Source organism: Drosophila erecta, unplaced genomic scaffold (assembly GCF_003286155.1).
Source record: "Drosophila erecta strain 14021-0224.00,06,07 unplaced genomic scaffold, DereRS2 tig00000126-arrow-pilon, whole genome shotgun sequence".
NCBI classification, from domain to species: Eukaryota; Metazoa; Arthropoda; class Insecta; order Diptera; family Drosophilidae; genus Drosophila; species Drosophila erecta.
The window spans coordinates 12,412,036-12,439,449 of record NW_020825209.1 but is presented as its reverse complement, the minus strand read 5'-3'; the positions used below and the strand labels follow the sequence as shown (position 1 = coordinate 12,439,449).

General features: G+C 48.1%; 4 protein-coding genes and 1 long non-coding RNA gene across 5 annotated transcripts; 2 read left to right on the top strand and 3 right to left on the bottom strand.

Moving 5' to 3' along the window:
• Nucleotides 1-3,985: 3,985 nt before the first annotated feature.
• LOC6551219 (ubiquitin carboxyl-terminal hydrolase isozyme L5) lies at nt 3,986-5,282 on the bottom strand. Its single transcript, XM_001978356.3, has one exon. It carries the CDS (start codon nt 5,149-5,151, stop codon nt 4,144-4,146), a length of 1,008 nt encoding a protein of 335 aa, XP_001978392.1. The 5' UTR covers nt 5,152-5,282; the 3' UTR covers nt 3,986-4,143.
• A 905-nt stretch (nt 5,283-6,187) lies between these two features.
• LOC6551218 (collagen alpha-1(I) chain) lies at nt 6,188-12,674 on the top strand. The gene is made up of 3 exons (XM_026981975.1): nt 6,188-6,355; nt 8,618-11,564; nt 11,598-12,674. Exons 1-3 carry the CDS (start codon nt 6,188-6,190, stop codon nt 12,482-12,484), a joined length of 4,002 nt encoding a protein of 1,333 aa, XP_026837776.1. The 3' UTR covers nt 12,485-12,674.
• A 4,113-nt stretch (nt 12,675-16,787) lies between these two features.
• LOC26526399 lies at nt 16,788-17,487 on the bottom strand. The gene is made up of 2 exons (XR_003408059.1): nt 17,056-17,487; nt 16,788-16,994 (listed from the first exon to the last, which is right to left on the bottom strand). It is a non-coding gene; the product is annotated as an uncharacterized LOC26526399 (long non-coding RNA).
• Nucleotides 17,488-17,644: 157 nt separating this feature from the next.
• Nucleotides 17,645-18,473, top strand: LOC6551216 (protein phosphatase 1 regulatory inhibitor subunit PPP1R8 homolog). The gene is made up of 2 exons (XM_001978353.2): nt 17,645-17,912; nt 17,968-18,473. Exons 1-2 carry the CDS (start codon nt 17,742-17,744, stop codon nt 18,199-18,201), a joined length of 405 nt encoding a protein of 134 aa, XP_001978389.1. The 5' UTR covers nt 17,645-17,741; the 3' UTR covers nt 18,202-18,473.
• Nucleotides 18,474-19,716: 1,243 nt separating this feature from the next.
• Nucleotides 19,717-20,375, bottom strand: LOC6551215 (moonshiner). Its single transcript, XM_001978352.2, has one exon. It carries the CDS (start codon nt 20,268-20,270, stop codon nt 19,746-19,748), a length of 525 nt encoding a protein of 174 aa, XP_001978388.1. The 5' UTR covers nt 20,271-20,375; the 3' UTR covers nt 19,717-19,745.
• Between the last annotated feature and the right edge of the window lie 7,039 nt (nt 20,376-27,414).

Below are 27,414 nucleotides of genomic sequence, written 5' to 3'. Positions count from 1 at the left end.
AGCAAAATAAATATTAAGCAAAATTCATTTTATTAGAAGCCATACCTTTAGGAATATGAATTTACTACTAAATATACTGCTTTGTTTTCCGATCTATGATCAATCAAAAGATGTATCTTTAAGCAAATTAAGGAGTGCATTTTGTCTCAAGTAAGCTGGTAAAACCAGTCGCATATTAATTATTTTGCCTGCTATCGATTCGGTTTGGGTTTCCACTTCGCTGGGTCACCATCCCCAGAAGTTCCCACTTACCACGCTGTCCTCCACTGTTTTTTTTTTGTTTATATTTTTATTTCGCTTCCAGCTTTTATTTGTATTTGATGTAGTGGTTGTTGCTGTTGCGGTTACCGCTTCGGTCCGCTGTTGTTGTTGTTGTTGCCTTAAATCCATTAGGATATGACAACCCCCTGGTTAAATTCAATTAAATTGTTTTCTCTTTGGGTTTACATTTCTTGGCAACTTTATAATTGTTTCATGTGTTTAAACCACTGCCGCCGTCTGAAAAGCCGCCGAGGAACTGGCGCAAGTGGGAACGGGACCCCAGTTGGCGAAACAAGGACGACACGGAGGACAATGGACAAAGGACGATGGGCAACTGGGGACCGAGACGCCGGCCCGCCGGCCCGCCGAGGCGCAAAGCCAAGAAGCACAGCATAAGAAATGTGTACGTACGATTGCCCAAGGTAAAACGGAGCAGCAGGATCTGGAGGGGATCGGGCGAACCGGCCGGGTCCGGGTCCGGCTACGGGCTGGCAAAGTGGAACGAAGTTTTCAGTAGCCTCAAGAGATTTTCCCCAGTCTTTAGCTTTTTTTTCTTCCTCTTGCACAATTTTTATCCCTGTGTGTTGTTTCCCTCGCCAGTTATAAGTATAGTATATATACCACCCATGTCCTGGGCTCCAAGGATCTGGCATTCGCTTGGGTCTCTGTTTGCCGTGGTTGTTTCGTGAAATAATCAACGAAAACGAGAAAAAATGAGAGTAGGCTAGAAATAAATAATAAAACAAAGACAAGGCAGCCGGCAGATGCGATTTTAACTAACTAACCTAATCAGATGAAATCAAAGGTCGTAATAATTCAATAAAATCGTAGAAAACTTGTGAGCTTAGGAAACAATATCAATAAAATGACAGTGACACTTTCAGGAAGCACAGCGGATTAAATAAATTAATTAATTTATTTATTTATTAGGACTTTAATTTTTGCGTTTTAAAGTGTGTCTTTAATTGCTTTCAGGTTTTGCGCCCACACCTTTGTCACTGAATTTCCGGATTTCGAGCCCTCGAACATATTTTCGAGCATTCCATCTTGAACATGTGTTGGTTTTTTTTTCCACCAACCCCTGTACACTTCACCCTTGTTCATTTATTTTCCATTTTTTTTTTTTTTTTTTTTTTTTTGGACAGTCACAGTCGCCAGTTCGCGAAATCACAGCAGCGCACACAACATATCCAAAATGGGGGGAAAAAGATTGGAAATAAGAAACAAGAAAGCAAAACCCTCCGCTGAGGAGGTGGAGTTACAGTTTTACATGTGGTGGCGGTGACGGTGACGGTGACGGTGACGGTGCCGGTGACGTCGCCATCACCGGCGGCTGACGGACCAGAAAATAAGCATCCTGGCTCATTCCACAACGCTCCTGGCCACTCCACCTGGGCTGTCCGACTGCTCACCGCCGCCGAAGCTGATGTTTTTGGCGTGCGGTAAATGGCAAGGACGAGTCAGCGGTGGTCTCGAACCCACACCACGCCACATACCATACCATACCATACCATTCCATACCATGCCATTCCATCCCAACCCATAGCAGCGCAGCGTTTCGTTACTTGGCAGTCACCGCGCAAATGTTACAAATATTTGAAATATTTAAAATGGTACGCACACACAGGACACAAATATGCGCCTGTATGTGTTAACATGTGGATGGGTGGCCCCAAAACTTTCTCACCGAGACCTTTTTGCATTATTAATGGCAAATTTCAATTAGCCTTTTGAACTAAACGCAGCCAAGCGAGGTTCGACCGAAAAGAAGTTTGAAACAGTTGCACGTTTTCACGTTTGTGTTCTTGGTAAATATATAAATCTGTAAAAATTGTGCCAAAAAATTATTAGTATTTCTTTTTTAACTTTTGCAATCAGGCACAATGTTAAATTTCCTTCTAGTTATAGGCTAGAGTTATAGATTTGTAAGAACAATCTGACGTTTAATAGTCTGGTAACCACCCTCGCTAATGCCAATTTAATGTTTTTGTTTTGTTTGGCATAAAAGTCGAATGCTGAAAGTGTGTGTGTGTGTGGGTGTGTGTGTGTGGGTGTGGGTGAGCACCTGTGGACATATTTCAAAGCTGAGTAGGCAAACGAAGGGGATTCCCCACCTCGGCCACGCCTTCACTTCTTCCGCAGAGGACTTTCCGCTCACTTGGAAAAATCACTGCGTTTTCAAAACATTTTTACAATACGATTTTTCAAGGTCTCCACTCTTGAATTGTGGATGGAAATGTAACACATAAGCTACAGTTTAGTTTAAAAATGATTTTTCCTTTCATTTTAATTAATATCTATTGCACAGCATAATTTTTGCGAGTGCTGGATTTCAGCCTCCATAAACTCCCAGGGGCATGTGTGTAAAGGTAAGCACTTCCGCTTCCGCTTCCACTTCCACTTCCGCTTTCATGTTGTGCTCCTCCCCCCTGCCGCTTCCCTTTTGGCCAAAATATGAAATGAAAGATAAGCAAGCCCGAAATCAGCTTCGCACACAGAGGCTTCAAAAGGTAAAGTTGCCCACCTGGTTCGCCCGCACAGATCTAAATTATTTAGGGATAATTTGAGTGTGCAGCATTTTTGTTATGATTGCTCTGCTGCACTCATATTTACATATGTCCACGAGCTGAAGGAAATGAAAACAGTGAGGCGGACCAAGTGTAACAAAAGGAAATCCAGCCGAGCGCCAAAAGAGATGGAAAATTGAGCGGGCGGATGCTGAAATGTCCTTTGGTTATTTTGCGGTTTTTGTACAATATATATGTTTCGGTTTTTTTGCTGCTGTCTGTGTTTTGTCTTTTATGACAGCCGCTTCTCACGCCCACTGGCACTCCAATTTCCCCATGTCCTTGCATTGCTGCCCATGCCTGGCATTATCCTTTTGACCAGAAGCCTGTCGTACAGTGAAGCCCACCGATGCCATTTCTTAGCCGCATAACCGCAAGTACTTTTCAATGACAGCCGTTTGGCGTCCTGAGAAACGGAAACTGTGCAAAAACCCATTAACATTTAGTTATGCGATCAATCAAAATGTGCCGGAACTAGCCTTGTTTTTATTTACTCATGCATTGTTTAAAATAAAATGTGAGTGTCTAAAATGGTTTACAGCCCTGGCTGAGCAGGTAGGATGCTCCTCCATCGCCCATCGCCCATCGCCCATCATGGTTGTTGTCCTCATCTTGTCGTGGTTGTGCGACTCCTGCGGCAAATGAAAATTAGTTGTTTACTCTGTGCAACATAAACAAATAAGCGCAACGTCCACCGTCCACCGTCCACCGTCCACTGTTGCAAATGGAAGCTCCGTTGGCTGGGCCCATCGAGGCATTAAAAAGAAATCATTTATCAGAGCTACAGACGGCACCAGATGAGGAGCCATGGCAGCAGCAAATGCAAATTGAAAACCGACGACAAGAAGTGGGGCAGAGCCTCAAGATGAGGGGCACTTGCCGTGCTGCTGGGGCAATCCCAAATGGAATCTGTCATAATTCGCTGCGACGGCACTTGAATGCAGATACTCAGGGCTGCAATAAATCTGGGCGAGCTATTTTGGAATTTGTTCTTAGGACAGACGCGGTTTATTGCTCCCATGCAATGTCGCTGCATAATGACGAGATCACTCCCCAAATCCCCACCAGAACTGGAGTGGATTAGCACGCAATCTTATCGCGCTTATCAGAATGCTTAATATCAGTCAGGATTGAAAAGTAATGCATACAACATGGTGTTGGATATAATGTTTATTTATGTAGTGTATTATGTATCAATCGGCAGAACGAATGGGAAACTTTGCAGGTAGTGCTATCAAAGTGGCATGTTTATCATATGCGTTTCCGATGGATTGGGAGTGCAGTAATTTAGCTTGACATCAGGTTGCATCCACGCTCATTGAGGTTGCGGCTGGTTGGGAGCGCTCTTGCAACGCTCTTCAGATTGAAGAGCCCGCTGCTTGGCCTTCTCGTAAATGGGCATCAATTGGCCAGTCTCGCCCAGCTGCTTCAGCAGCTCGATGATGAAGGGCAGATAGTTGTGGCGGCGACGAGTGTTCTCCTGGCGGTAGCGACGCTTCTTCTCCTCCTCGAATTTGACGAATTCCCTCAGGGTGGCGATCTCCAAACGACGCTCCGCGTGACTCAGCGGCGATGGCTGGTGGACGAGCAGCTGGATCTGGCGCTCGTAGCTTCGCTGGGGATCCGAGACCAAGGCCATCAGATTGAAGTGGATCTCTCCGACGCTGTAGCGCTCCATGCGCGCCTCTATAAACGGTCTGACCACATCCAGCCAGTTCTGTTGCTGGCCAATCTCGGCCAGCTCGATGGGACCCTCCTGCATGCCGTCCAACTCGTACAGCTTGCCCTTTATTGGCATGAAGCCCACAAAGTGGTAACAGAAATCATCGGGCGAGCACGGAAGCGGATCAAGCTGGAAGAGCACGGGTCGAGCAAAGGAATTGTGTACTTTACGGATCTTCTCCTCCTTGCCCAGGCAATGACCACGGGTCCCTGGATCCAGATCCTGGCACAGGCTCTTGAAGTCGCTCAAGGTCTGACCCAAGTCGATGTCCGCATGGCGCAGATTAAGCAGCAGCGAGAGCAGCGCCTGCGTGGCACAGGCATTCGATATAACCTGGCGAGCGAAGAAGATGTCACTCCTGTCGGTGACCACGCGGCCAGCGGGCTTGTCGTCCACCCACTTGAACAGGAAAATCAGGCCATGTATGGGCTCCAGGTGGTGGAAGGCGTCTGCATCCAGGGTCCAGATCTCCTCCACCTGGGCACCCGTGCAGCCAAAACCGCGGATCAGCTCGGTGAAGACACCCGGGTCGCTCTCAATCAGGCACCAGTCGCCGTCGACCTCCTCGGTGGTTCCTGCAGCAGGATTCTCTGCGGCCATGGCTGAGGGACTTCTGGCTTGATGTGCGTTTGGTCGAGGAAGAGGAGGGTTTTTGTTTTTTTGTCTAATCGAAACCGGCTAAAAACACACGTCACGGTCGGAATTTTGGGCTCGCTGTGATTTTTGTGACACTTGACCTGCGCCGTTTGATGTGCACGCCTACTTGATTAATTGACTGCTCATTAATTGAGTTGAAACTCAGCCGTTAAAGGGGTAGTAATCAGCTATTGCCAGCATTTTTCTCAGTGCATAAAGAGCCGAAACCCATTAAACTATTTGTCCCTTCTTATCGCTCCTTCTGATTAAGCTTATCAATATTTTCCTTCCTTAAATTTAGAAACCGCTTTATTTGTGTTTTTATATTTAATTACCCGTCTGAAGATTACAGCTGCCTCGCAAGCTGGCCAAAACTTTCCTTTAAACGCCGCCAATTTACCCATTTGCTGTGCTCAACATTTTTAAGTGGTTTCCATGCACGCCGAACCTTAGGACCCTTTAAGGAATTTGAACTTCGCGCACAAATATTTTCGACAGGCATGCAAAATAAACCCGGAATTCCTCAGCAGCCACCCCTTCGCTTCCCTCCGCTCGTTTTCCCATTTTCAGTCATAATTTGGGGCTTTCTCAGCCATCGAGGACGCGCGCCGCAATTCGCCAGCCTCGGAATAAATGAAGCCCTAATGAGCCGCAATCGATCAACTTTGCTGATGTGATATGTGATGTGGCTCACCCTAATGCGTATACTCGCATATCCTCCTGATGCGGTGTATCTGGGCGTGGGAGCCACTGGGCCTCGCCAGGCGACCGCCTGGGGGATAATAAGTGCGTTGGAGCATCAAATCAATAAAACGCGCACACACGCGCATGGGACAGTGGGCACTGGCCATTGGATATGGAACATGGGACACGGGACACGGGACATGTGCGGGTCGCTCGTCCCACTGCCACAAAGAATTCGCTGCATCAGTGGCTGCAATTGCGAAACATTGTTAATTTATGCAAATTTAGCCAACGCCGCTCGCTTTGTGCAACGCCAATGAGGCAAGAGGCCCCACAACTGGAAGCTCCACGGCATCGTCCTAGCCGCGACCATGGCCAAAGCCGCGACCGCAGCGCCAACAACATTAACGGAGGAGCTGCAGCTGCCGCTGCCGCTGCCGCTGCAAAGGGCTGCGAAAGGTGGAAGCCAAATGCGGCCCTCCGGGTGCCCATGCATAATTTGACCCACCACCTTGCCTCATTTGCATGGGCCTCCATCGGCCATCGGCCATCGGCCATCGCCCGGATCCGGCTGCCAACCTCAAAGCCTATTTGGGTTTGGGTCCACTCCAGCCGCTGGGTTCCGAGCGAATTAGCACTCATCTGGCCAGAAGGCTGCTCATCGATGGCCACTCCGGCAGTCACAATATTAAGTACAGTCAAAACAATGCCAGCAATTCAATAAATAAGTAATGACCATATGTATCTAATGGATACTATCTATGCCTTGCTTTGCATTTGAAATGCCAGCTTGAACACGACTATCAACTATTTGGTAATTAAGATACAATGAACCTTTGCACATAATTGCAGTGTATACATATTTGATAATACAAATATATGGCTAACTGTATTTATTGTATTGTCTAGACACGCGAAAACCGCAATTTGACTACGCCTGCATTGCATTTACCATTTTTATTTATTGTTTTTTATTTTTTCAACTCGATATTTCGTTTTTGTTGCACGGCTTAACCGCATTAATGGCAAATAAAAAATGTGCAGCAAATTCCACTTAATTGTTCAATTTTCGTCAGTGGCCGGGTTCAAAGGGCATATGCAATGGGCCAGGGCAAGGGGCGGGGAGAGGGTCAGGGTCAGGGTCAGGGAGGCTCCAAGTTCAAAGGGACACGTGGGATCCATGACAGATGTGCGACCTCCGGGCAATAATGCACACTGCAGGTGTCCATTTCCACTGGTAATTGTGGCTTCCGGGGAGACGGGATTTCGCCGATTTCTTATGATTACTTACAATCCCTGTTCTTGTGTTACCTTAGATGCTCGGCCTCCAAGCGCTCCTCCAGTTATACAATGCCTTTGGGATCCGCTCAGCCTCCATGTCAGCTGACAAGTTCTGTCCCAACTGATTGGGATTTGGATTTGGAGTGCACTAAAAAGAAAATTTGGTAAGAAAATAGCCGCTTTGGCCAGGAAACTGCACCCGGAGACTTGCTCGTGGGTTACGCGGTCTGTTGACCCGGGTTAAGCCGGGTTAAGTGCAGCTTGACGAAGAAGTGGGTACTGTCTGTCTGTTAATATCTGTTATGATGTTTATTTAACTAGCTGGGGGCAAATAAAGCAAAGACTCCAGCCAACGGAAATGCGCAGCCCGCTTTATCAACATTTGCCTTGACGTTAGTGTGGGCCAAGATTAAGATTACGTACTCAAGAGTCAAGACAAATGGTCGGAAACAGAAGGTGCTGCCAGCCAAGATCTAAGATCTCAGATAACAAGTCTGAGTCATGCCAGTAGTTGGATTGCTAAGTGCGTGGTACCTGCAGCTATCAACTATATCAATGCCCCTTTGGAAAATGCCATATCACTCAATCGGCTTAGAAATGGCTGATTTGGTGGATTTGGTGGATTTGGTTGCTGTGGTGGATTTGGTGGATTTGCTGGACTTGGTTGATTTTGGACACTTTGTAGGCCTGTGTGTAACCTGCGCCGCAATACCATAAATTGGTTAGCCACACGGCTATCGCGAAAGCAAACAAGCGATTATCGCGTATTTGGCCAGCGTCAGCAGAGATTTTGCTCGGCAAGATTTCGCTGGAGATTGGAAGATAGCGAGATATTTTGCATAAAAACCCGGTAGGTCGGCATGCTGGGGATAGTAACGATTCTTCATTCGAACCAAAAACACATCCCACGAACACGATGACAACGAACCGATCCACCAGACTTCTGGTGTTGCTAGTGGTAATTGCATAATACCGGAACTACCGTCCTACCGAACCCCGGGTTCCATCCTAACTGGCATCGAACATGGTGGCAATGGATTTTGTACACCAGCTTTTTTTTTTTTTTTGCTTTTCTGTTTGGTTATCAATTTACTGACGAGTTGTACATGTATATATATTTTGTTGGAATCCAAACGGTGTGGCACTTGGATACGCACATGCCCACCTCCGCCGAAAATAATAACGCACCAATCAAAATCGAATCCGTAACCGAATCCGAATCCGAATCCGTAATCGAATCCGTAACCGAATCCGTAGCTCCCGGGACTCTTGTTACTTTGGATAACGTTCAAAGCGCTCGGCGATCACTCGAAAGTATCCTATGCAAGTGAAACCAATAAATCACAGTGTAATTGTTGAGGTCCCGAGACAAACAGTGCACCGACCCAATCCCCTGCAGCCCGCACCCACTAACACTATCCACCACCCACCGCCCGCCGGTGGCTTCTGCCTCTCTCTTCCACAGTTGACCGCCCTGGTGGCCAGGCAACAGGTGCACGCCGCCGCCGTGGGACTGAAGTGCGAGGGAAAGAGCGCCGTCTGCGTGGGACCACTCTCCTACCAGCTGTGCGTCGATGACCTGACCTCCGGTCCGGTGGTGCCCTGCGAACTGAACACCCGCTGCGTCACCGACGGCCTCGAGATCTGCGTGCCGGTCAAGTCGGCCGCCGAGGCGCCCACGGCGGCGGTTGCCAAGATGGTGACCATCACCGACAGCCCCGTTGTGAGTGAGTCCGCTCCGCTCGTGGATTCCACCAGCAGTGGTGCCGGCGTGGAGATCTCCACCGAGGGTGCTGGTGCACCAGCCGGCGTTGTTCCGACTAAGCCATCTGCTCCGGCGGTGACCACTCAGGCTCCGGTGGAAACCACGCAGGCTCCGCTTGAAACCACTCAGGCTCCGCTTGAATCCACTCAGGCTCCGCTGGAAACCACTCAGGCTCCGCTAGAAACCACCCAAGCTCCCGGCGAGACAACTACAGTAGCCATTGAGGAGACCACCACTGGATCGGAAGCACCACTGGAGCCGGAGTCGACGGTGCCCAGCAACACAGCTCCCGTGGACTCCACATTGTCACCCGGATCGGAAGGCACTAACCCAACCATTGAACCCAATGCGCCAGGAGCAGACCCCAACGCTCCCGCGGGAACTACTCTTGCTCCAGGCGAACTCGACCCCAATTCCCCTCTGGACCCCAACGCACCCGAAGAATCTACTAACGAACCCGGATTAGTTGACACCACCCTACCGGCTGACACCACTGTTGCTCCAGATTCTCCTGTCGAAGGATCAACCGCAGCTCCCGGAACCCCGGCTGATGTAACCACTGCCGCTCCTGGAAACCCAGCTGATGTCACTACTGCCGCTCCTGGCGCTCCAGCTGAGGGATCCTCTGCCGCTTCTGGCGCTCCAGCTGAGGGATCTTCTGCCGCTCCTGGTGCTCCTGCTGATGTTACCACCGCCGCTCCTGGCGCTCCAGCTGAGGGATCTTCTGCCGCTCCTGGCGCTCCAGCTGAGGGATCTTCTGCCGCTCCTGGCTCTCCTGCCGAAGGATCCTCTGCTGCTCCTGGCTCTCCTGCCGAAGGATCTTCCGCAGCTCCTGGTGCTCCTGCTGATGTTACCACCGCCGCTCCTGGCGCTCCAGCTGAGGGATCTTCTGCCGCTCCTGGCGCTCCAGCTGAGGGATCTTCTGCCGCTCCTGGCTCTCCTGCTGAAGGATCTTCCGCAGCTCCTGGTGCTCCTGCTGATGTTACCACCGCCGCTCCTGGCGCTCCAGCTGAGGGATCTTCTGCCGCTCCTGGCGCTCCAGCTGAGGGATCTTCTGCCGCTCCTGGCTCTCCTGCTGAAGGATCTTCCGCAGCTCCTGGTGCTCCTGCTGATGTTACCACCGCCGCTCCTGGCGCTCCAGCTGAGGGATCTTCTGCCGCTCCTGGCTCTCCTGCTGAAGGATCTTCCGCAGCTCCTGGTGCTCCTGCTGATGTTACCACCGCCGCTCCTGGCGCTCCAGCTGAGGGATCTTCTGCCGCTCCTGGCGCTCCAGCTGAGGGATCTTCTGCCGCTCCTGGCTCTCCTGCTGATGGATCTTCCGCAGCTCCTGGTGCTCCTGCTGATGTTACCACCGCCGCTCCTGGCGCTCCAGCTGAGGGATCCTCTGCTGCTCCTGGCTCTCCTGCCGAAGGATCTTCTGCCGCTCCTGGTGCTCCTGCTGATGTTACCACCGCCGCTCCTGGCGCTCCAGCTGAGGGATCTTCTGCCGCTCCTGGCGCTCCAGCTGAGGGATCTTCTGCCGCTCCTGGCTCTCCTGCTGAAGGATCTTCCGCAGCTCCTGGTGCTCCTGCTGATGTTACCACCGCCGCTCCTGGCGCTCCAGCTGAGGGATCCTCTGCTGCTCCTGGCTCTCCTGCCGAAGGATCTTCTGCCGCTCCTGGCGCTCCAGCTGAGGGATCCTCTGCTGCTCCTGGCGCTCCAGCTGAGGGATCCTCTGCCGCTCCTGGTGCTCCTGCTGATGTTACCACCGCCGCTCCTGGCGCTCCAGCTGAGGGATCCTCTGCCGCTCCTGGCGCTCCAGCTGAAGGATCTTCTGCCGCTCCCGGCGCACCAGCTGATGTTACCACCGCCGCTCCTGGCGCTCCAGCTGAAGGATCCTCTGCCGCTCCTGGCGCTCCAGCTGAGGGATCCTCTGCCGCTCCTGGCGCTCCAGCTGAAGGATCTTCTGCCGCTCCCGGCGCACCAGCTGATGTTACCACCGCCGCTCCTGGCGCTCCAGCTGAAGGATCCTCTGCCGCTCCTGGCGCTCCAGCTGAGGGATCCTCTGCCGCTCCTGGTGCTCCTGCTGATGTTACCACCGCCGCTCCTGGCGCTCCAGCTGAAGGATCCTCTGCCGCTCCTGGCGCTCCAGCTGAGGGATCCTCTGCCGCTCCTGGCGCTCCAGCTGAAGGATCTTCTGCCGCTCCCGGCGCACCAGCTGATGTTACCACCGCCGCTCCTGGCGCTCCAGCTGAAGGATCCTCTGCCGCTCCTGGCTCTCCTGCTGAAGGATCTTCTGCCGCTCCTGGTGCTCCTGCTGAAGGATCTTCTGCCGCTCCTGGTGCTCCTGCTGATGTTACCACCGCCGCTCCTGGCGCTCCAGCTGAGGGATCCTCTGCCGCTCCTGGCGCTCCAGCTGAGGGATCTTCTGCCGCTCCTGGTGCTCCTGCTGATGTTACCACCGCCGCTCCTGGCGCTCCAGCTGAGGGATCCTCTGCCGCTCCTGGCGCTCCAGCTGAGGGATCTTCTGCCGCTCCTGCTGATGTTACCACCGCCGCTCCTGGCGCTCCAGCGGAAGGATCTTCTGCCGCTCCTGGTGCTCCTGCTGAAGGATCTTCTGCCGCTCCTGGCGCTCCTGCTGAGGGATCTTCTGCCGCTCCTGGTGCTCCTGCTGAAGGATCTTCCGCAGCTCCTGGTGCTCCTGCTGATGTTACCACCGCCGCTCCTGGCGCTCCTGCTGGCTCAGTTATACCATCGATTCCGGTACTTCCTGGCGGAGCTGGCTCTTGGCCTTGGCATCCTCGACCGAACATTCCAATCCTGCCGCCAACCTGGAGGCCTCTTCTTCCTGGACAAAATGGCTCAGGTGCTCCTGGCAGTGGGCTAATCAATGGCAGCGTCAACCCGCCCCAACGCCCACATCCCTTCTGGCCCAACTGGCAAAACTGGGTGAACAGCTGGCGGCCAACAAAGCCAGTTCCTGTCCAACCGCAGAACCCTCAACAGCCTGGAAACAGCAATTCCGAGAACGCCGAAAGCGTGGAGCAGGCTGCTCCAGTTCCACCAGCCGAAGGACCAGCGTCCAACGAGAATGCCTCCATTGAGGACAGCAACAAAGCTTCCAGCGAGAAGTCGAAGGACAAGCCAAAGTCCGGCGAGGATCAGTCCAAGGAGCAGGAGCAGAAGAAGCCGAGCTCTGAGGAGAAGGAGAAGGACAGCAAGGAGAAGAACGACAAAGACAGCAAGGAGAAAAAGGACAGTGACAAAAAGGAAAATAAGGACAAGTCCAAGGAGGAGAAGGAGAAGGACAACGAGTCCCAGAAGGACAACGAAGGCGACGACGAGCCGAGCTCCAAGGAGAAGAAGCGATTCGTTAAGGAGCTGATCAACAAGCTGAAGAAGAGCGACGAGTGCGACGAGGACGACGTCTATCCGGATGTCCGCGACTGTCGCAAGTACTACCGCTGCGAGGTGAAGAACTCCGGCAAGCACAAGTTGGCCCACCTGCGCTGCGACAAAAATGAGCGATTCGATTGGCTTGCCGAGTCCTGTGTGCCCAAGGACGAGGCCCGCTGCCTGGAGAAATAGGACCTGTGCCAGTCCACATCGCCACCTCCGTTCGCCCTGCCGCTTTCCTATGATAATCCACAATCAACTGTAATATTGGCAATGATATTCTATCTCCATTTGCTTGGTCCAACCTAATTTATTGCGCTTAAATATCCTTAATTTGTTTGTTTTCCCTATTAAATCTTGAACTTCATGAAAATCTGGCAAATCAATTGTCTCCCTGGGCTAAAAACACCATCAGATTTCCATGCTTAAGTGCGTTTAAAGCACAGCTGTTTTAAGTCTCGTCCAGTCGTCCTTCTTGTTCCCAACAATTTGCTGATTATGCCTCCAATCCGCCTCAATGGTGCATAATGAGTAGGGGAAGTTTGGCAAAGTTGCCGCGGCGCTTCCTTAAAGCATCTCAGCTCACTTACACTCGCCAAGCTTTTTTCCTATCTAAATATTTAGTGTAGCATACAATTTTGAAGTGAAATGTAAACAGGAGCAAAACGCGCTGAGGGGAAAGTGCATTGGGCTGGCTCCGGTTGAGGCCAGAAGGCAGTTATAGTGGAGTCCCTGACCCCCAACTGCAGGATACCGGATCCAGAGTGGGGGAGTGAAGCAGAGCAATACACTTAAGTTGATTCGCTGTCATCCATTGCAGCTCATTTATCATTAGATGGAGTCACACAGGACCAGGCCTGGCGACAGTTTCAGTGTCGTCTAAGCAGGAGGAGGAGGAGGAGCACGGAGGTGGATCAAGGACGGGGGACATGGGCGCGTCAAGAGCAAGCCCAACACTTTGCTGGGAACGAAAAGCGGGGGGACCACGACTACGACGACGACGACGACGACGACAACGACGACGAAGTAATTCAATTTTTATCGTGGGTAATTTTGTAACGAGAAACGAAGCAAGCAAATGCAATGGGTTTGGGGTTTGCAGCTTTACGGGTATATAAATATATATATCTATATACATATATATGTATAGGGGATGCACGGGTGTGGGTGCAGGATATAAAGGACCGTCGCTGACCGTGCTGATAAGAGAGAGATGGAAATGTTATACAGCCACTGACACGGGAATTGCGTACTGACACCAAAAGCCAGAGCCTTAACCCTCCAACAGCAGAGGGACCACAGCCTATTCCCATGGATGCATCTATAAAAACCTATCCCAAAACGACTATTTCTCGCAGGTATCACGATCCACGCGCTGTTACCCATGCCAATTAAAGTTGGCATGCTGATTACTGGCTTCTTTTGCGAGAACAAACGAGCAGAGTAAACAGGCGAGCTTGTTGGTTAATTAATCAGATTTCGATTTGCAACTAGTTGGCAGCGTTAGAGGGTTAAGAGCAGAACGGGTCGAGGTCGAAATAGACATGAACGGTGGGCGGCGGGTGGTGTCGTGACACGGAGTGGTGCAACGCAATGTGCGACCATACGTTGAAAATTCAATTTGCCTGATGACTTGCTGTGGTTTAAATACGGCCAAAAAGCGACAGCGCACATTAAACTCATTGCCGCCGTTGTGGCCAAACGGATAAAAGGCGAAACGGACCGGCGACGGGCACCATGACTACAGCACCATGCTGGACCCGTTGCCCAACAGATTCACCCATCCATGTCCAGCCAGCTGCACATTATATACTTATGCATACGATGCAACAAAAAAGAAAAAAGCGACGAGCCACAAAAAAATAAAGAACAAAAAAAGTCACACAAGAGCAGCAGCAGCAGCAGCAGCAGGACCAGGACAAAAAAATAAAGCCAGCGGAATGAGACAGCGGCGCGCAAAAAGCGTAAACTTTGTTAACTCCATTTGACAACACGGCGGGAGTGGAGCAGAGTGCACGGAGCACGGAGCAGGAGCATGGAATTCAGTGCCCCATAGTCCGGTATGGGTATGGAATCCAGGCCGACAGCCAGGCCACATGGACGCACACGGACCCACTTGAAGCCAGGCCGTTGATTGCATTTCACGCGCTTGGAAAATCAATTTTTATTTAATTAATGTGCCTCGTTGTATGCATTACACATATGCCGGACCCGAGCCATGGTGAAAGTACTACATAAAGCTAGCGATATATAGGTTGATGTAATATCCACGTAATAATAGCGCAGCGTGCTGAAGATTTAGTTATCGGGAAAAGGGTAAACCTCAACCCATCAAACGCAACCTACTCCACAGCTTTATTAGTTTGACATAGTTTCCCGGCTAAGGTATGTTCAATTAATGAGTAATATTTTCCTCATCTGATGTGTTTTTCTTTTTTTTTTGTTTCCTTTTACAACCACTCGTCAGTGGATCCGCTGCTCCCACTCATCCGACACCACCTTTTTACTAATGCCAGCTCAAGACTTCTTTCCGCCCACGCGATTCCCGTAGAGCTCTACCTTTCGCCAACTCCTGGAGCGCCCACGAAACCAAAGAGAAGCCCTCCATCTATTGTACACCAACCGCCGCCAGGGCATCCAACTGACCGAGCTTGGGTCTGGCTTTGGGAATTCCCGTAGAAGCCAGTAACATCAATCAGCGATCCCATCTAAATGCCATCAAATGGCATTTTCCACCGCCGCCCGTAAGGAAGCACAATGACGCCGCGGGGAGTTTGCCGTGGAGTCAAGTGGTGGGTGGATGAGTGGGTGGGGTTTTCCTTTTTTTATTGTGGATCTGCAAGGTGATGCAACAAACAATGGCGGGAGCACGCTAACTGGCAACTTGTACTTCCATATTTAATATTCACATTTCAATTGTTTTTTTCCTCTCTTTGTTTTCATTCCGGCGAGTGTGTGGGTGGATGGGTGGATGGTGTGCACCCGAGTTTTCACCATCACCCAAAATGGATTCATTGCGCAATTTATCCAGCTTGGGGTTCGGTTCGGTTCGGTTCCTTGGCCCCAGTGAGTTTTTCCCTGTTTGCTTTGACTTTTGAGCTTTCCTTTACTTTTCTTTACGTTTCTTTTCTTTTCTGTCAAGGAATCCGGCAACAGCTACTCCTGCACATCCTAACCCATCGCCAACGCTGCCTTGTATTTATAAAATTTTCATAAAGTTTCGTGTTATTAAAAATGGAATATATTCTCGCGCGAATACGCAATGGAATATTAATAGCATGAAAGAGCTTGAATTTTAATACAGATCCGCAAATAACTGGTACATAAGTAGCAGCCAAGGCAGCACAGTTTCATATCCTTTAGGAGTCAGGCATGAGCGAAAGTCCTTTTCCTGTCAATGGAAAATCTGTGCATATCTCCGTAAGGGTCAACATTCACGTTTTCACACACTTGCTTGCCGCACTTTCAGAAAATCATCAAGATAAGATCGCGGTTAAAATGTTTAACGATTTGCGAAAAATCCAAATCCATAAAGGATCCACAGCCAACTATTTGAGTAGTTATGAGTTTGAAATTGGTCAGTCACAATATATATGTACATATTTTAAAGCCAGCAGCTGGCTCTTTTTGTTCAGTGCATACACGCATCCATGGCAAATGAAGGTGTTCCGTCAAAGGAAACATGCTCGGCGTTTTCACAATATATCACAGCGTGAAAATGGAGCATGGCCAACAGGATGACCCAGTAAGTGAACCCGAATCCGGAGTCCAGACCAATCTGGGTGCCAAAGTTCGCAGCCAGTCAGGCCGAAATGCTGTGCAGGTGTTGGCTGCCAAAGGTAAAGCCAGGTCCTTCTGTCCGCCAAGCGGATGCGGGGTAATTGCCTTGAAAGGCCGCTGAAAGCCCTCAAACAAATTATAAATTGTTTCTCCACGGCGAGTGGCCCGACTCAAAAGGGGTTAACAACATTTGACGGCAGCAGCCCAAATTCAACTCACTCATTACCCCGACTCTGGATCTGGATCTGGCTCTGGCTCTGGCTATGGCTCTGGCTATGGCGCTGCTTCCAGGCCCATCTGCAGCTCTAGCTCCTTGTCCTTCTTCGCCTGTCTTATCTGAGGCCGCTGATCCATCACCTGGCGCATGGAGCATGGCGCCTGGAGTCGAAAGTGCCGGGCTCTGGTGTCCTGGGTCCTCAGTCCGTTGTGAGGCATTTTCTGATTGCGTGTGCATTTTTAATGCCGCCTGACTTTTGGCCTTTCAGCCACTACGCACTTCATTCATCAATGTGCCTGGCCTAAATGGAGCCACTCTCCACTGCCTCGGTGGCCACCGCCTTCTTCCCGTCAAGACAAATGATGATGTGTATCCAGATTCCTTTTCGACATTTCCCTTTTGTTTTACTCGCTGCGGAGCTGACCTCCTGCTCCTCGGTTTTCGCATCCTACTCTTTCCGCAGGTCCGCTTACTTTTGTCGGGTGGCTTGCACTGCTCATATGGTGTTATTATAATCATGTGCTTATCAGGCCAAATGCAATGGCAAAAATGGCTCTTACAGAATGAATATTACTATTTGGTTTTAAATGCACCATTCTGTAGTGGATTAAACTAAAACTGTGCAGTAAATAAATCGAAACGAGCTTCAATTCAAAAGATTTTGTTGCCTACTTTCGGGCAACTTAAAAGGCGATTTCTCCAATTCTGCAAAGATAAACAAACATATATGTATGCACATTTGTATGTAAATATTTGAAGGGTATACCAAGTTCGGCCATCAGACAGTCGGTCTCCTTGCGCTCGCAGTGCTTACTTTGATTTTTATAAATTTTAGATGGCACACGCCTTTGCCCTTTGCCATCGCATCGCATCGCGTCGCCTTCACCTGCGATTCTGTGCTGTTCGCTAATGAAATATGAATAATTAACACTGTGTTTTCTTTCTTGTTCTACTTCATTTGGAGTTCATTATTTTTGGCTCACTGCATTTGGCCCTGCTATTTGACTTTTGGCCTCGCCCGCGTTGTCATATCTTGGTGAAGGGATTCTATTCCGTGATTTCCGGCTAATTACGCCGTAGTGGAGCCAGTTATTTCGTCAATTATTTATGCAAAAGCTCTTGCAGATTGGTAGCAATTTTGTTTGTTTTCTTTACCGCTTCGATATTAGATCGCTTCAGCGATTCGATACCGATTCTCAACGATAAGCTATCGATTAAAAGGCACTCGGTCCACATGTCCTCAAGTCTAGTAAATAATTTCTTCACTAGTAATTTTTAATTTTCCATACATATGTATACAAACCAACCATAAAATATTGCCTGTAAATATATTGGTATAATATAAATAAGTAAGTTTATCGAAAACAATCGATTGCTTGTAAGAGGTGTAGTGTGAAAGAATCGAAAGCAGAAGAACGCATCGTTTAAAGTTTTTTGAGATGTGTTTAAAAAATGACATTCTATCTGGAACACGTGTTTACTGGCGATATGATTCACCTGGACGAGGGTGTCCACATTATGGGACGTCACTCTAATTGCACCTCTATACTGAAGTACGACTACATGTCCCGATTCCACGCCCTTGTTTTGGTTAAGCATGGCAAAATTTTCGTCAAGGAGCTGGTAAGATACGTATTACGATGGTGCCGCCGATAGTAAACCTCTTCGCCTTCCCCAGGAAACCTACAACGGCGTATTTATCAACTATTCGCTGGAGCGAGTTGGCACGGAATGGCAGGAACTGTCCGTGGGCGATGATCTGTGCTTTGGGGTTAAACTATACGGCGAGGTCGCTGAGGAGATCCCGATTACGTTCGGGATTTTCACCGTTAAGGAGGAGGAGCTGCACCACTCGCTGGCTGTCGACAACGGTAATGGACAACACAACGGAGAGCCATCCAGTTCCCCATAAACCGGGTGCAGAAATGCAAATGCCCCACTTAACGACACAATCCCGTTTGGGGCGTTAATTTTCCAAGCCCGATAAGACCATGGAACTGGATCCTAAGGACCAGAGTCCTTGCATACAAATCGCCAACAAGAAGCTTCTGCAGTCCGACAAAAACCACACACAGTTGCGGCTGAAATAATAGGAATTACTTATTTGTATCAAGTACAATCAACTAATAGTATAATATTTGCACTTTCCTACATTCTAAATAGAAATGTATACCTATGAAACCCCTGAAAACCATTTACAAGAATATTTTAAAACAAAACCTTTAAAACACTTCTTTGTGTTGCCCTGTAATTTCTTAAAGAGTAATATATTTATGTATTGTATTTTAGTATTAATCAGCATTATGTTTGAATTCAATTGTTAGCTAATGCTTCGATTGTAGCTGTTTACTTTGTAACCCTCTGAGTATCTCGCAATCCTTATTGCCTTTGTTATATGGCTGTTAATTATGCAAAAAGATATCAGGCTACGTGTGGAGATTTGGTAGCTTTCCTTATGACGACCACCACAATTGGAAATCCGCCATAAAACGCAACACGCTTTTTAAGTTGTAATGACCACAACGAATATAGAAACGTCCAAGCTAACGAATAAGTTGTATTATAGAAGTTAAACTGTTTTGCCATAGACTGCGTGTGCTTCAAGGGATATTTTGGACGCAACCCGTGTCAATTGTAGCGCTTTCAGTGCCGACGCCCCTGACTAATTTGTCACTTTTGTTCTCGCCTCGAAGGGACTTTCAGAATTACTTGTTTGTTTTTCTGTATAATACCAGTTGCCATTTTTGGCAGTTTTTTTTTTTATTTATTTTTTGCTTACAACCCTTTTCAAGGGCAATTTCGTATTCAAATGTTGTTTGGCTCGGTGTCTGTCTCGCTTTCTCTGCATTTAGTTGCTGTACGTGTTCGTTGTGACCTGCCCCGCTTTCCATTTGCCTCGTAGCCAGTACTTTGAGACCACATCCCCACCGGAGAGCTTTCATTCGCACGTAATTAGCTGTTAATTTGGACTACCACTTGGCAGCCGGGCGTGGAATTTACTTTGTAACTTCTCCATGATTCGGTTTGGGACAGGGCGCTCATGGGGGAATTGGGAAAAAACGTTTTTGATTTGCCACAGGAGACATGGGTTTCGTATAGTTTATTAACTATGCCTTTGCTACACAATACGTTTGATTTTAATTGGCGAGATTTTCGAATGTCAACAAATGTTTTGGGTGCTTAGTCTAATGGTTATGTAGTATACATATATAATGTATAATATTATGAAATATAGTATAGTTAGTTTAATACATATGTGCGCTTACAACAGAAAGTACGCTTACAATACATAATACATAATGCAGGACTTAAGCATGTCGCATGTGCAAGTCCTCTCAATTAAAGTGTAGAACAATTTTAATATTAACACGATATTCCTTACTCATTACTATTGGTATTAATGATTGAAAAAAATTTAACATAACATGGTATGTAGGGGCTTAACATTAGCCTGTTTCAGTCTAGCTTGTCCGAGGTAACCACTTCGTCCACAAACTTCTGAAGCTCGGCTTGGGCCTCTGCGTCGGCGGCTTCCATGATCTTGTTGAGAATGCGCCAGTGAAAGTGCTTATTCAATAGGCCCCGCTTGATAACAATGGCGGGCATCATGATGTCGAAGTGCCGTGGTCTCCAAGCGGCACGCAGCCGCGGAATGTGGATGCGATTGTTGACCACCTCGTAGTCGTCCGCCTCGTAGATGTTGTGCTCCACGCGCTTCTCCTCGCCTGACAGGTTCGGCTGCTGTGGTGCGATGTTCCTAGCCCGGCTACGGGGCTTCTTTGGCGCTGGCGGAAGTCGATTCGAATCTGGCTGGCGGTTGACCAGCTTCGCCATCCATCTAACATGCAGTGCGGCCAGCGCCTGGCACTCCGTGTGGGTTAGGTTTGGGATGTCGTGGCACAGTCCTTCCAGCATGTCGGACAGCACATGCTGCGGAAAGCGGCACGAGTCCGGGATCCAGTTGCCACTGTCACCAATCATTGTGATTGAAATGGATTTCCGAATGGATGTTATGCTGAATGAAAGCTCCCAACGCGGATCGATTGAGTATGCGATCGATATATCGATACTATGGTCATCGGCTTACTCAGTGGGTGTATTATAGACCGTGCACACTGGCATTAAAGCAAATGTAAGTGTTGAAAATACAAACATAGTTTTATTATGAATTCATAATAATCTCTGAACTTTTAAATACCTATATTGGTTTAGGCTCAGTTTTAGAAACCATTTACCCATACAAGAATGGAAGCGCACATTTAAAGAGCTACTAACTGTGTGGCACCACAACATCCTGGCCGTTGGACAGCTCCAGTTTCGTGTGAGACGTCACAAGGAGCAGGGAGCAGCAGCCATTGGGGCACCACCCCTGCAGTGCAACCGCACCCGCTCCCACCCATTTGGGGACCCAAGTAACCCCCGGAACCCGACTGACAAGCAAATTACTTGACCGGGGCCACACCAACCACAAGTCCAAGGTATGGCTGGCAACCGTTGACTTTGCAGCTAATTATAAATGAAATCCGATATCGAATGGCACACTGGGACACGCCTTTGTGCAACACCCAGCCGCCACCACCCGCCCTCTCCCCCTCACACACACACACACACACCGAATCAGCCATCGAGTACACAGACAGTGCCAATTCATTTGGAGTTTTGGAAGTCCTGGTCTTGGAGTCCACAGTTCTGGAGTCCTGGAGTCCTACCGGCCGCCAGTCTGTGGTTCTCGGCAAACAAACAAATAATGAAAACACCACAAAGGAGCGGGAGGGGCGGCGTGGCATTGTGGGCGTGGACCGAGAACAAAGTGGAAAATTCATAAAATGTCATTGTCGCTTTATTAAAACGCGCCAAAAACCTTCACGACTCCCCACCACTTGCATCGCAATCTAACCCCCATTTCTAACACACAATTATGCAGTGCAAGAAATAATTCTTGAGTGTGTAATTGATGGATACAGAATTTACTGATATGCGCCTAAGGGTAAGGAATTATTTAATTTATTTGTTATATAATGTAGCTAGTCCGAAAGGTATTTTTTTGTTGCATGCCTAAGAATGTTTGTTGCATGTTGCTTATGCTTTGGAAACCTTTTAGGTGGAGTATTTTCACCAGTGTACCCACACATAGATGTCAATCGTGGTACAACAAAGGGGGGTGTTTCCGAGGGTGGGGTTTCGAGATGGGTGTGGGTGTGTGTGTGTGTGTGTGGGTGGGGGTGGGGCGAATGAGTGGGTGTGTGCTTTGGCAAATTGGGCGGACGGCGACGTTGTCTGCTTTGCCATCGACAGCTGTTGGCGTCATTTACAAAAGCTTTTTGGCCGTTTTATGGGATTTTGCAACAGTTTCATTTTCATTTTGCGCAGGGCGCGCACTCACACTCATGGGCGGGGCAGGGAGGAGGTGGGGGAGGAGTTTTGGGGGTCGCATAATGCCGCCATTAGAAGTTGCCGCCAAGCACTTGCTAACGCCAAAAGATGATGATGAGCAGCAGCAGCAGCGGCAGCGGCAGCAGCGGCAGCAGCAAGAGCAACAAGGACCATATGCCACATGCCATATATGATGTGTATGCAGTGGCATGCGCAGCAGGGGTCCCAAGCCCCATATTCAAATACTACTTAGAATATACTATTTTTCATAAGTGCTAGATACCCTTGAGAGTAAATAGTAATAATCAAACACGCTGCGATTTTCCCAAAGAACTGTAGCCTCGAACCCCCCTAATAGCATACAAGAAACGCCCATGCATGTTACGCCGCAGTTGTATCTGTAGTTGTGCGATGTTGCGACAGCGATAATAGCTGCAACGTTTGTTGATTCGTTTGCCGTCTATATACATATGTACGTGTGTCCAACTCCCCTCCAAAGCCCCCAAAAAACCCCTCCCACGCGCCCATAACCATTTTCCCTTGCCCATTTTCCCAAGCGTCGTCATCGTCAGCGTCATATTTGAACTTTTAATATTGACGCCATTTAACACGTTCGGGTGGAAATTTTATAAATGACTCTGTCTGTCGTTGGCTGGCTCCCTACTGCAGCCCCCTTGCAACCCCCTTGCAACGCCCTTGTAACCTGCTTGTAACCTCCTTGCAACCTCCTTGTAACCCCCTATGACCCGTGTAACCCGTGTGGCCCCGCCAACCTTCGATCCCCATCGACGCGACAAGGAACAATGATGATAATGATAATGATAGTGACGATGATGGCGATAGCGCTGATTATGCGGCTGATTTGGGCCGTGAGTGGTGCGCCCTGAAAATGCAGTTTATTCGATGACTTACCCGACTCTTTGTGGCCATGGCATGGATAATTGAATCAATGGAAAATGCGATCAGGTCCCGCAAGTCACTGCAATTGCTTTGAAATGGGCTCCAGCTGGTTAAATGCTCAAATTTCATCATAAATCCATTGCATTTGGAAATATATTTGAGTATTTTTATGTTATATGTTTTGCGAACCGAAAGCTGTAATCCGAAACCGTAGTTTCAGGTTTCCCGAAGTCACTGCTCAACCTGCTGGAAGTCACTTGCGGCTTTTGGCTGGGATTGTCTGCGAATTAGCTGGAGGCGAATCACTTAAAGCGACCGCGCAGCTCAATCACAGCGACTCCAGGACTTTGGGGGCGGAACACTGGGACATTAGGACATCGGTACATCAGGACATCGGTACATCAGGACATCGGGACATCAGGACATCGGGACATCAGGACACGACAGTGGAGTCACTATCGAATGTCAGGAGTGTGTGGCATCTTATAAATCGATATGAGTGTCTGTTGCACAGACAGCGCGACTGAAACTGAGACTGAGACTGAAGTTCGATCGTTACTGCCGCCGCCCTGAGTGCCTGTGCTGCATACACTGCAAGAACTCCACTAGTTAGTTGCGGAATATCACCCACTTAACCAATTGCTTAAGCAATTTGCTGTAGATAGACCAAAGTGTAGTATGTTTTTGACCAGAGTATACACAGCAGTTGTGCGTCTTGTGGCAACTGGCCAAAAGGTGGCACGTTTTTCTGCCTGTGCAGCTGCGAGGGGTGCAAATGGGCGCCGGGGCTGTGGCATCGCGTCATCTTGTCAAATATTTCGCGCTAAATTAACACGACAGCGCGCCCAAATGGAGTAAGAAGATGTCAGCCGGGCCGAGAGGACAGACCTGGCACAGAGTCGCTGGTTGCAAGTGCCGGGTCCTCAAAGGACGCAAAAAAAGTACAGCTCAAGTGGTGCAGGGGCGTTGCAAAAAGGGGGAATGGTGCGGATGGCATAGCCATGTGCCGGCTCCTTGCACATACTGGTACATAACTCAAATAGCGACGCAGTTGTCTGCCCCCTTTTGTGTGTGTGTGTGTGTGTAAGTGCATAATTTGTTGGCTTTGTGCAACACCCTCCTCAGCACGCCCCTCGCGCCCTCCTACCATCTACCCCCGTGCATGGCAGACGAAGCCGTGCCAGGCATCAAGACAGGCCAAAAGTCGTTTGGTCGACCAGGACATCAGCCCGCAGTTTCGAGCCGACGATCGGACTACCCTACTGATACCCTACATAAATCTCAAATTGATCTGGCAGCTATGAAATGATCTACTATCTAGGTATCTAAGGTATCTAAAAGTGATACTCTAAATTTCATATCATATTAGATCCTAAAAGATCTCAAGGGCTTCCAACAACTGACAAGCCCCCAGAAAGGGTATAAGTGGAAAAGGAGACTGGAAAGATGCTAGCAACAGCTGCCGCTTGCAAAAGTTAACACTAACTAAGGACAGGCGGAAAGACAGACAGGGTGGCAGAATGAGAGGGCTTGATAGACAGAAAGAGGCGGCAAGAGTTGGTGCGACAGACCAGACAGAGAGGCAGCGAGTGGGAGCGAGAGGGAGAGCGACACAGACACGGCATATTATTAAAAATGATAGCAGCAATTTAGGCGTCGGCGTAATTAAAATTAGTCAACCTAATGATGCATCATCATCATTATCAGACAGCGGTGGCAACGAGTTAAGCCTGCTATTCAGCCTGCCCCATTTTGTGCCCACTGCTTCAAATACCAAAGTGCTAATAAATCGGCATTTTTAGATCTTGAGAAAGTATCACAACGCGGAATAAAACAATAAATAAAAGGATGCAGTCTTATTTACTATAATTGAAGTACATTTTACAGTTCAATTATGTTCATAGATCATTAAAAATACTTATACACATCCAGTTGAATTAAACCCTATAAATTCTTATGAATTTCGGCTAAATGGCAACGCATGGCACATAAAGTTCTACGTAAATCTGCGGTCATAACTCTGCACTTCAAAATGCCAGTTGTAAGTACATAATTTTCAGGCATTTATCCCCCCATCGATGACGTCATTATGGGGGGCGCATATGGCGCAAAAATTGGCGGGCAGTTACAGGCACCCAAGGACGCATTAAAAGCCAATAAGAACATCCGTGATGAGCATGAAATTAATTTACAGAAAGCACTTGATGGGCTTATTGACAGACGCGGGCATCGCACATTTATAGCCGGCCATGTTCGCTCTAAAACTGTTTGTTCTTCTGCCAGACTGTGAAAAATGGGGCGGGTATGGATACACATACACAGCTATACATATGCATGTGTATAGGGATATACATATATGGGGGGATGCAACCATAAACAGACGCACACTTATTAATTAAAAGCATACATTAAGGCCACACTCACCCACACAGACGCACACAAGGAATAGCGCTTTATGTGCGGCCAGATCATAAACTTCATAAAATCCTTATACGACCACCATCTACCATGTGCACTGCCCAAAAAAGTGCAAACCAACTATTCGATACTTACGTATTACTCAAATATATTAGCAGACCAATATGACTATTTTACTGGAACTATCTAATTTAGTATTGAATACACTACATTGCAAATGATGTATTTTTAATATGTATTATGTATTTGAAGCAAAGTAAGTTTCGTAGATACGTACACCTTTTTTCCCAGTGCCTGCTAACAGCAACATTTGGTGAGCATATTGAATCGCCTTCTTGGCCTTTTCGGGATAGCAATTGGCTTTGGTTTTGGGTTTCGCTTTGGTTTCGGGGCTTGGAGCTCATAAAAATTGGCTTAGACCGCATCAACGTTGGCCTGTGTGCTGTGTGTTGCGTGTGTGAGCATGATTGTTTATATGGGCCACTATTAGGCGAGTTGAAAAGTTGACATTATTTTTCGTTTATATTTAATCATAATTTCAATTAAAATTGCCTTTTACGACACTGCCAACAATGATGCCAACGGACTGATGGCAAAAAGGGAGTGCATCGTTAAACTCGTAAAACCGAGTGTGATGACTAAGTAAATCTCCTCGGGGGGTTCGAGCGATCATCTGGGATAGTGAAAGCAAGGGTTTTAGGGGCTGAGCCATTACTTGCAGCTGTGCGTGTGAGCATGGGCGAAAAGTTGTTAAGAAATTGGGGAATTAATAGCTTATAACAAAATAGAGGGAAATTAAAATTACTGCGCAAATATTTCTTAAAATATTAGAACATTATTATACATTTCAAATAGTTTGACAGAGTATCGACTGAGGATAAAATTTAAATTGCTAAGCAGTGATAAATTTGGGCAAAGCCTATTTGGTAATTAGTCATTTCATTATACAAATGAAATGTATTGATTAATCATCGATAACGATAACCTGGCCAGTTATTCAAAGAGATATATTAAACAGTCGGGCACAAATGCTGCATTAAATGCAAATGGGAAATAATTATCTGATTGTGATTCGGCTGCAAGACAGAGACAGGTGGGTGTCGGGTGCGAGAGATAGAGAAAGAGACAAAAACAAGTACACAGGAGTCAATAAAGGATCAAAGGAGAATGCAAATCGCAATCGCCAGTGTCAATGGCTGTTTTCATTTTATTTGCCTGCTTTATTTATTTTCTAATGATTTATTTATCTCTTAGCCTTTGTGGTCCGTCGCAGTAGCTGCAGATGTATCTGCATCTGTATCTGTATCACTGCCTGTGGCTGTATGTGCAATTGTATCTGCATCTGTATCTATGTCCGTAGATTTGACTTTCACACATGGCACGTACCGTACCGGACCGGACAACATGAAACGAAATACAAATAAATATTTTCGCAACAGCTGCAGCTGAAAATAACTACTATATATGCCATAAAAAGCGCCTCCCATTCATTCGCATTCATTCAAATGCATGGCACTTGCTGCTGCTTGCAGTCCAACCCCGTTGCATCCCCCAATCCGGCGAGCTCCGGCCGGCTAACTGTACTGAACTGAACTAAGCTGAACTGACCTGACCCCTCCTAATCCCCTGCTAATAGTTCCATCTCCACGACCCTGCGGTCATTGCATTTGCGGGCAGTTCAATTAAATTTTCCCAGTTCAATGCATGCGGGTGGCCCAACACTAACTAACAGGATAGGTCGCCGATGAGGAGGATTCGAGTGAGGGTGACGACGGGGGTGGAAATGCATTTCTATCACTTCATATTTCTTTCTATTAGGTGGAAACACAAGCCCCCTGGCTCAATTAATTTATTTGTTTATTGCATTTCATGCGCCATATTTAAATCATTGGATTCTGGAGTCGGGGGAATCAGCCGATATGGGCGCACACACTCGCATCGTTTATCATTATATGGCCTATTAATTACCAAATACCGTTTGCCAGTCTGCACCCCTGCTCATCCAGGGCTCACTATGATACCCCGCACAAGGGGTATGTTGCATTCACGATCGTGTGGGTGACAGGCAAGTGGACAGATCAAATAGGTTGGTACTTTCGATCTTTTGTGCGATCAGAGTGCATAAAGTGCATAAAGAGCATAAAGTTCCATAGCTAAAAAGAGTTAAGATGTACATATTTCAGCGTTGGCATAGCTGCGATTCATATCTAATTAAGATAATAATATTAATATTATTGATAATAACTGGTATAATTGGCGGGTATCCGGAAGTCTGAATAAAGGGCATAAGCAACTTTCTTGTTTTCAAATTGCATTTGCACTTGTTTTTATGGCTTTTGCCGGACTCCCGGTCCTTGGTCCTTGCATCCTGGCTCTGCTTTTGACCAACGCCTGCAAACGGACGGACGGAATGCAATGGAAGTGCAGCTGGCGC

Coding starts and splice junctions, on each gene's coding strand:
- LOC6551215 (XM_001978352.2), bottom strand. CDS start 20,270: ATGATTGGTGACAGTGGCAACTGGATCCCGGACTCGTGCCGCTTTCCG.
- LOC6551216 (XM_001978353.2), top strand. CDS start 17,742: ATGACATTCTATCTGGAACACGTGTTTACTGGCGATATGATTCACCTG. Junction 17,913..17,967: donor AAATTTTCGTCAAGGAGCTG/GTAAGATACGTA, acceptor CGCCTTCCCCAG/GAAACCTACAACGGCGTATT.
- LOC6551218 (XM_026981975.1), top strand. CDS start 6,188: ATGAGGCAAGAGGCCCCACAACTGGAAGCTCCACGGCATCGTCCTAGC. Junction 6,356..8,617: donor AGCCAAATGCGGCCCTCCGG/GTGCCCATGCAT, acceptor TCTCTTCCACAG/TTGACCGCCCTGGTGGCCAG. Junction 11,565..11,597: donor TTCTGCCGCTCCTGGTGCTC/CTGCTGAAGGAT, acceptor CTCCTGGTGCTC/CTGCTGATGTTACCACCGCC.
- LOC6551219 (XM_001978356.3), bottom strand. CDS start 5,151: ATGGCCGCAGAGAATCCTGCTGCAGGAACCACCGAGGAGGTCGACGGC.